The following is a 9731-nucleotide window of genomic DNA, read 5'->3' on the forward strand; positions in this document are numbered from 1 at the left end:
CACACACACACACTGAAACTGCACGGTCCAAGCAGAAGTGTAAACAGACAGCTCTGACGTGCCTGTGTGTCTGATAGGGCTGTTAAGTGGTTATATAAGCATGATAAACTGTTTCCTAACATCATAACATCTGCAGAGTGCATAAGCATTTCCTCACTCTACACACAGACAGGAACACAGACACACAGTTCAGAATCACAGCTTTGTAAGTGTTTTTGATATGACTGTAAATCTGAATTCTCCATTTACTTCCATTTGAGCCGTTTATTATTAGCATTATTTACTGTAAAAGCAGGGATTAGTGGTTTTGTTCAGATGTCAGGAATAATTTCCAAGCCCTTCTAGCTCTCCCAGAAACAACTGTGGTGCTTGCCTCGGCTTCCAAAATCGTCAATCTCTCCCAGCCTGAAAATGAGATCAAACCACCTCCTCCACCCTGCTGACAATTCATCTGGAACTCTCTGTCTTTCTCTGTCTACTAATTAAAAGAGCACCTGTATACCCGGTGTGTTGGGCCCAGGCTTCTTATACTGCAGTGGTTGTGTGTGTGTGTGTCCGTGCGCGGATGGGTTTCTCCATATTTATCTCACTATCCTAGATCATAGTGTTGTGAACCTCGCAGCCTGGACCTAAGCCAGTGGCCTTGGGGATCATCTCTGCATGTTCATGTTTGTGTGTGTGTGGCCTCAGTCTTGACTTCCTTCCAAGCCTCCCTCCTCCTCCTCCTCTTCTCCCCTCAGTCTCTTCTCCCTCTAAAACATTTATTCATGTCTCCTTCCTCCTTCCTGTCTTTGATTTGCACTATAAATTCTGTCGAAGCTTTATTTGACTGTGCTAGCTACAACAATAAATGCAATAATGGATAAGGTAGAGAGTGACCCTTTCCCCATCTTGAACTCCTCACACACAAACACAGTGAAAACCATGTTGTGCCAGCTTTTGGCTAAAGAATGGAGTTAGGGCAAAACTGCTGGCAAAGTCTACTGTTAGGGAAAGTGTACATCAGTTATTCCCAACCAATGGGATTCTTCTGCAGTATGTGGCAAGATCGGAGTAAATAAAAAAATTGCAAATCTGATATATTACCCAAAAAAGAGCTTTATAGTTGACTGGTTTCAGGTTGATTTTTAGTATATTTATTGTAACGATGACCAATAAACTACCAACTACGACTATACAGGACTGCAAGATTAATTAAAATATTATCAATATAATAAGTGTATAATAATATCCATTTTATATCATTTAAAGTGTTAAAATGTGGAACATAGTGAGAGGTGTTGACATTGGGGCACTTGAGCTCATCTCAAGACCAAAAATCACTAGTGTACGTTACAAAACACAAAAGTTGCCATTGCCAACAGTGGATGGTGACATTTTCACACCAAAGGATATTGTGGTGAGGATATTGGATATTTATATTAAAAACTGCGGAAACTGCCATCAGCGGGGTTTATGATGTCACAAAGGTGAACCTAAACTGTCGTTGTAGCGCCTTTAATGCAGGCCATTGTATCAATTTATTGTAACACTGTATCTATTAAATGTCAAAATGTTGCCATATTTCAACATCCTCTGCCTCAGACAAGTCCAGAAATCAGTCGTGCGCTTCATGCTCCATGTAGGTGTATGTAGCCTACACACCAAGGTTTCATTCAGCAGCACACTATACCGGTCTTGGTGGCAAACACTATTTTCTCCCTGATCCTCTGCATGTGTCTCTATACATATCACACACTCGCAGGTACACAGATGGGCACCCACACACAAATACACACCATGTTCTTATCACACAAAGGCAGCTAATTTGAAGCGGAGTGTGTACGTTGTGTTTTAAAGGAGATTTCACATTGATGTTTGGCCTTGATGAGAGCGCCGGGCTGCTGTATTCGGCTGTTTCCTCAGCCAGAGCATTGTTCTCTTAAACAGCTGTCGTTTTGGCTGATTCAGAACAGATGGCATGTACATGTGGGTTTGCTCGGCTGCACGTATGTGCGGGCGGGTGGATGTGTCTCCGAGACAGAGTCGGGGGGAGAGAGAGAGACAGGGAGAGATGGGGAAGCTCAGAGAAGGGGAGAGTGTAGGTATGGGTTTGTGCGTGTCTGTGTGTGTCATAGCCATAAATGTTAAAACATGCAGCTAAATTGGATCATCAAGGTTTTAAAATAGATGTACTTGAATAAAATAAAAGACAAACAACAGTAAATCAAGCAGTGTGGATGGGGTCATGTGACCCTGCAGTTTTTGGATTGCACATAACAGCATCTAATATAAGATAACATGTTTGAAGTATTTCAAATGGATCCTTTTTGTTAAACTGAACACTGGAGCAGACTGCATGTTCAACAGAGAAGCTTCCTGAAATTGCCTGAAGGCAAAGAGTTGTTAGACTACACTTACAGTACAACTGTGTGTGTGTGTGTGTATGTGCCGGTTTGTGTGATGGGCTCTGGGATATCTGTGTCTCTGTGCATATGTTTGTCCCACGGCGGTGTTGTATCATTGCCGATGGCAACCAGTGGCCTGACAATGACAGAGACTCCTCTCTGTTTTGCTGCTGATGCAGTACTAGCACATACACTGATACACACACAACCTGCAGTGCTTAGTAAGAGATTGGAGTCTGCAACAGCTGAAGTGTGTTGTATGAAATGGCTGGCAGGTTATGTAGGTATTACTTGTGAAGGCCCATATTTTCCAGTGTTTTCAAGCTCGTAATTTTACAAACTGTAGGTGTAATTATTTTTTCAAACTAGTTAACTTTCTAATTTTTTTTCTCTTTATGTTGTTAATAAGGAATTTTACTGTGCATTTTGACCATAGATGTAACATTTATTTAACCTTTGAGTTGGTAGATTGTGATTGAATATGTGCTTCCATGCCACACCCATCCCACTGACCGGCTTACTCTGTGTTTACATACCAGCTCAGATGAGTGATGGCCTGTTACAGAATGGAATGCTAGGCACAAGGCCGCTGACGTTCACACACGCTCATCTTCTTTGCCAGTGTAGTTGCTAAAACAAGAGGTTTGTGTATGCATGTGCCTATGAGTGCTTCAATTATTATTCAGAAATCCACAAAGTGTGAGCATGCAGCATTTCTCATCTTATGTTGTTTTATCGTTTTGATAGACTTATTAACGAAAGAAAACATTCATAGATGTAAAAAGAGGCGAGACTGTGATTTGTCTCGATACGTATTTTCTCTGTATGATTTCCATTGTATTATACTTAAACTAGAGGGATTTGAATATAAATTGAAAGCCTCAAGCCCACTCCCCGAAGCTAAACTGTAAATAATAACTCTAAACTTTTTCTAATCTTTGGTAATTGAAGCAAATGGGTTTTGCGGGGAGAGATTTGTTGCAGGCAAACGTACATACATTCATTTTTATTTACGAGGAGGCGAGGGCTGAGCAGTGTAATGAGTGAAAATGCATGCTTAATTTAAATGGCGAGTGTGTCTGTTAGGGAATGCATTAGAGTCTGCAGAAGAAGCGTAAGACATATTAATTGACAGACAGGAACCGCTGTCTCCGAGGTTGATACAAGTAATTTATTACTTCAGAAACGAATGCCACCGCCAGAATGTGCTTCATTAATTTCAAATTTAGTTTTAATTTCAAGCTGTTGCCCCTTGAGAAGAATAAGGTGGCAACTTCTGTTTGAAGAGACATTTTTCCCCTCTCCCTCCCTCCATCTTTCTCTTTCCATCCTCCATCTCTCTCTCTAGCTGTCTCTGATTTTCTGCAGTACAGAACAAAGACCTGGGGGTGGAGAGAGAATGGGAGGGGGTGGCCACTTGATTCCAATTTGAAAACAATGTCAGTGTAAAAGGGGGAAGTTAGAATAGAATTACTGCAACAGTTCATGATAGGAAAGACTTTGGCTGTGAATGTCATTAGATGATTGCTCTGTTTCCAGTGCAGAACGTGAAAATGTCAGTATCTTGCATTTCTATCAATTCCCTGCTTGGTGAACAAACAGGAATACAGAATACAGTTGAGAATCTCTATCATTAGATATGCTGTCAGTGTGGTTCTAACAAATCTCTCTTTGTTTTTTCTTGTCTCTGCCTAAGCAGCATATGTCCCTGAAGATGAGAAGGAAGCAGCCCTGTTGGATGAGGACCTGGATGGAGACGACTCAGCTCAGGAAGGGGAGGAGCCTGTCGCCAAGTTTCTATGCCAGGACAGGCCAGGATCCACTGGCTTCCATGACTCCCCCAATGCTGCTGACTTTTCTGGTCAGGAGCTTGACAGTGAGTCTCATCTGAGCGAATCCAGTGACAGAATGTCTGATTTTGAGAGCTCCTCACTTAAAAATGAGGATGACGTCCTACTTTCTAAAGACCCCTCAAATGCCCTGTCCCTGTCTTCCTCGTCTGCCATGATGGTTGCTGCCAATGCCGCTGCCCCAGTAAGTGGAGATGAGGCCATGTTAGCCACAACAGGGTCAGTGGCTGACAGTCTGGAGAAGATGAAGGCCATTTACACCTCTTTCCTGACCAACTCCTATTGGTCCACACTGAATCTGAACCTGAGCCAGCCCCCTGCAGAAAAACCCCCTCGCAGTCACAGCAGCAGCAGTAGTAGCAGCAGTAGCAGTAGCTGTGGAAGTGGAGGCTATGACTGGCATCAGACAGCTATGGCTAAAACCCTCCAGCAGGCCTCCCAGAACCACCAACAAAGACTGGGCCTGGTCCAGCATCCCACAGTGGCTGTATCTCAAGCATCTACAGAACCGAACCTTTTTAGTACTGTCCAGCTGTACCGACAGAGCTCCAAACTGTATGGCTCTATATTCACTGGGGCCAGCAAGTTCCGCTGTAAGGACTGCAGTGCGGCCTATGACACACTGGTGGAGCTCACAGTGCACATGAATGAGACAGGCCACTACCGTGATGATAACCACGAGACAGATGGTGAGGGTGCAAAACGGTGGTCAAAACCCAGAAAGCGTTCCCTGCTAGAGATGGAGGGGAAGGAGGATGCACAGAAAGTTCTGAAGTGCATGTACTGTGGGCACTCCTTTGAATCTCTTCAGGATCTAAGTGTCCATATGATCAAGACGAAACACTACCAGAAAGTGCCTCTGAAAGAGCCTGTTACACCAGTGGCAGCTAAGATCATCTCCTCGGCTCGTAAGAGAGCCCCTATAGACCTAGACATCCCTAGCTCACCTGACTCTAATGGAGGCACCACACCTAAGCCCACCTCGCTCAACGACTCTAATGACATACTCCAGAAGGTCACCAACCCTTACATCACACCTAACAACCGCTATGGACACCAGAACGGTGCCAGCTATGCCTGGCAGTTTGAGTCCAGGAAGTCACAAATCCTTAAATGCATGGAGTGTGGCAGCTCTCATGACACACTGCAAGAGCTAACTGCTCACATGATGGTGACAGGACATTTTATTAAAGTCACCAACTCTGCTATTAAGAAAGGAAAACCCATTATTGAGTCATCCACCCCAGCCCCCACATCCAATTCAACAACTGAAGAAAGGGTCCAGTCTGTTCCCTTGGCTGCCACAACCTTCTCCCCTCCACCTGCCCCAGTGCCTCCTCCAACCAGCATCTCCCCAACTGCCATGGTTGTGGAGATAAAAAAGGAGGAGAAGGAGGAGGAATGCACTAAAGAGTCCTTCATCAACAATGGTAACAATCTCAACAAGGAGAAGAAGGTAGGAGGCGAGGATGAGGCCGAGGAGAAGTTTGATATTTCTTCCAAATACACTTATCTGACTGAGGAGGACCTGGATGAAAGTCCAAAAGGGGGTCTTGACATCCTGAAGTCTTTGGAGAACACAGTGACCTCAGCCATCAACAAAGCCCAGAATGGAGCCCCAAGCTGGGGTGGATATCCCAGTATCCATGCTGCCTACCAGCTACCAAACATAATGAAGCTCTCTTTAGGCAACTCCGGGAAGAGTTCCCCCCTTAAGTACATGTTTCCTGGAGGGGAGATCCTCTCTCCCACTGGTAAGCCTCTGATCTCCTCTTCCAGCCGCCAGACCTCCCCGCTGCCCAAAAACAACTTCTATGCTATGGAGGAACTGGTCAAGAAAGTGACAGAGAAAGTGGCCAAGGTAGAGGAGAAAATGAGAGAGCCCAGTGGTGCTGTGAGGGGCTCTCCTCTGAGACGTACCACGCCCTCACCCAGCAACAGTGAGGCAGGGGACTCAGCCCGAGGAGAGTCCCCCAAAGAAAATAGAGCGGGAGGCTGTAAAACTCCTGAGAATACATGTGGAGTGGAAAAGGTAGTAGGCAATGGAAGTGGAGCCAATCACAGAGATTCAAATGGAGATATTTCCATAAAGGAGTCTGTGGAGAATGGAGTGGAGTCCACAGCTGTGACATCCCCCCTGCCTGCCTCCCTGTGTGGCAGTACAGCTATCATCACAGACCATCCACCTCCAGAACAACCATTCGTCAACCCTCTCAGTGCACTGCAGTCAGTAATGAACGTTCACCTGGGGAAGGCCGCTAAGCCTGCCCTGCCCTCCCTTGACCCCATGAGCATGCTGTTCAAGATGAGCAACAGCCTGGCAGAGAAAGCAGCGGTCGCTGCCTCCACCCCACCAGCACAGACCAAAAAGCCCAGTAATGACCACTTAGACCGCTACTTCTACCAGCAACATCTTAACAATGACCAACCCATAGATCTCACCAAAGGCAAAAATGCTGACAAAAACAGCAATAGTGGTTCTTTGGGTTCAACAGCTCTCTCTTCTACTATCTCCACCCCAACCTCAATTTCACCTTCCTCCACTGTCACTATGACCAAAGCCTCAGCTGCAGTAGCTTCCTTTATGGCCACCTCCCCTTTGAGAGAAAATGCACTGTCAGACATCTCTGACATGTTGAGAAACCTGACAGAGAGTCAGGCTGTCTCTAAGGCCTCCACACCTACAAGCCTGTCCGAGCGCTCCGACATTGAAGGTGTCACACAGGAGGAGACAGAAGATGTTTCACCAGCCCAGAAACGTAAAGGCCGTCAGTCCAACTGGAACCCTCAGCACCTCCTCATCCTACAAGCCCAGTTTGCTTCCAGTCTGAGACAAACAAGTGATGGCAAATACATGATGTCGGACCTGAGCCCACAGGAGAGAATGCACATCTCCCGTTTCACTGGCCTCTCAATGACTACAATATCCCACTGGTTGGCTAATGTTAAGTACCAGCTGAGGAGAACCGGTGGCACCAAGTTCTTGAAAAACTTGGATTCAGGTCACCCAGTGTTTTTCTGCAGCGACTGCGCCTCTCAGATCCGCTCACCATCCACGTATGTCAGCCACTTGGAATCCCATTTGGGCTTCCGTCTACGAGATCTGGCCAAGCTTTCTGGGGAGCAGCTGCTCAGCCAGATATCGCAGCAACATCATCAACAACGCCACACCAAAGGACTATCTGAAAAACTGCTTTCTAATCTTCACCCATCCAGCCACCCTTTACCCTCCTCTCTACCCACAACCCTACCATCTTCCTTACCCATCTCCCTGCCCTCGTCCTTAACCACCTCTCTGCCCTCAACTGAATCCTCGTCACCCTCCCCCGACAACGACGACGACAGTGGGGCCGTGTACCAGTGCAAGCTCTGCAACCGGACTTTTGCAAGCAAGCATGCGGTCAAGCTTCACCTGAGCAAGACTCATGGGAAGTCCCCAGAGGACCATCTCATGTATGTGTGTGAGCTGGAGAAACAGTAGCACTGACTGTGGACAATGCTGCATTCTTTTGTAATGGCTCACTCTCTCTTGCCCTGTCTCTCTTGAGCATTTCACAGACATTTCTTTTGAAGAAAATAAAGGATTATTAACGTGATGGAACTGCACAAAGATGGCATACAACTACTGCTTTAAGTTTTGGCACATGGTTTTAAATTTTGTGTTGTAGCAGTTGCTTTTTCTTTTATTTCTGTGTGAGGTAGACTCACTCTGGCCCAAGACAGGACAGGAATAGTGACTTTTTTCAAAATGTGCAGAAAGGGACTGTTGTCATGGAGAAGATATAGTATATGAAGGTTTAAAAAAAGAGATTCTAAAATGAAGTGGTGTGTATTTTGAAACTTGTGTAAATGGAATTAAGGTCCTTTATATTTTGGCATCACTGGGGTGTGATAAGCTGCATGCATAAATGAAACAGTTTAGTTAAACATTTTATAACTAAATCTGGTGCACTTTCCATGATTTTCTTTTATGTTTTTTCACTCTCCCGCTCGCTCTATCGTTATTCTTCTTTTTTGTGCTGGAGTCAGCATTTAAAATTTAACCCTCTGAGTACGTCAAAGCACTTCTACACCTAAGATCCAAACATTATCGACTCAAGATTTGGGAATTTAAGCTATTGTGAGAATTAGATGGACAATGTGTGCATTGTGTCTGCAATGCCCGTTTCCCAGACATACAGTCTAATCCTATACATGAAAGCATTTCATAAAAAGGAGATTCTCTATTCACTGCAAGGTTTTCATTTTGGGCTTAATATTTGTCTGAGAGATGCTTGCAGGACTTGACACAAGCATTGTAGCTATGTGGTAAGAAAGAAAAAAGAAATCTGAAGTCTTTTACTTTGGTCGATCAGGGACCTATATTAATTCAGGTCTGTGTAAAATATGTATATAAAAACATATTAATTACTTCCTGTCTAAATTATGCATCATTTCTATATTTTTAATTTAAAAGGATTATGACTATCTGCTGGTGCACAGTATATGAAGACATAAATAAAATTGTTTTGCACAATAGTTTTATAAATGTGTTATTTAATCAAAGGATACGGAAAAACATAGGTAGCAAAAGGATGACAACAGGTGAATCTTTTTATTCCCAACTCGTGCTCAAAGGGTTAAAGACTCTTTTTACCAGACACTACTCTTCATGTGCCGCTGTATGAAGACTAAAAAGATATTAAAGGTTGTACAAAAAAGATGTTACTTTATGAAGATATTTCACATGTAAACTGTTATTTATAAGCACTCTTGGTTGTTTCATATCGTTGAATGCCTTTTCGATTGGTCCTATTTTTTTGTTCTGTCTAATTACTCTGCCATGATTCCACACTGCAGCTTTATCTTTTTGGGATATGAAAGGTAACCATGGTTACACTAACCTCTTGAGTGACAAGTTCTGCTACATTTTTGGCAGTTAATTTGCTGAAGTAACTGACAGCTGCCAGTGTAGAGAAATAAAAAAAAATCCTTATGTGTAAAATATCGGCATGTAAACAGCACAGATACTGTAATGCATTCTGTGCCGTTAGTCTTTTTCATTTCGTTCTTTCGTTTTTCTGTTGTTGTTGTTCTTGACAATGAACCCCCATTATATGACTTCATATAACCTTGTTTTCTACTGCAGCATTAAAAAAAGGAAACCGTTTTTTGCAATAATGTGTGTGTGTGCATCTTGTGTCATGGCTATCAATTATGTGTGTGCTGTGCAGTCCCTAATGAGCACATTAGACTGGGAGTGTGTCAGCGTCTGTCTGTGACGAGCTGCAGACTAGTTTACAGTGAGTGGCAGAAGCGGGGCCGTGTGGGAGACAAACACACACGCGTACACACACACTCATATGCAAACAGACACCTCATTGTTGGGCTTTCCCGCAAGCCTCTTCTGCTGTCCTTGTGGCTTAGACTAAGGCATATACTGCATATATAAGACTGAGCCTGTAACAAAAGGTACAGCCTCAGGAACAGTTAACAATCAAATGGGAAAAAAGTT

General features: G+C 44.1%; 1 protein-coding gene across 1 annotated transcript in view; it reads left to right on the plus strand.

Moving 5' to 3' along the window:
- The window catches only part of tshz3b (teashirt zinc finger homeobox 3b), a 41980-nt gene extending 32594 nt beyond the window's left edge, over nucleotides 1–9386 (plus strand). Inside the window, exon 3 of the mRNA XM_035651944.1 lies at nucleotides 4087–9386. Coding sequence (XP_035507837.1) covers nucleotides 4087–7718 — 3632 coding nt within the window. The 3' untranslated portion in view covers nucleotides 7719–9386. The remainder of the gene's footprint in view (nucleotides 1–4086) is intronic.
- Nucleotides 9387–9731: the final 345 nt, after the last annotated feature.

Source organism: Morone saxatilis, unplaced genomic scaffold (assembly GCF_004916995.1).
Source record: "Morone saxatilis isolate NCDOM2014 unplaced genomic scaffold, NCSU_SB_2.0 Contig11, whole genome shotgun sequence".
Lineage (NCBI taxonomy): Eukaryota > Metazoa > Chordata > Actinopteri > Moronidae > Morone > Morone saxatilis.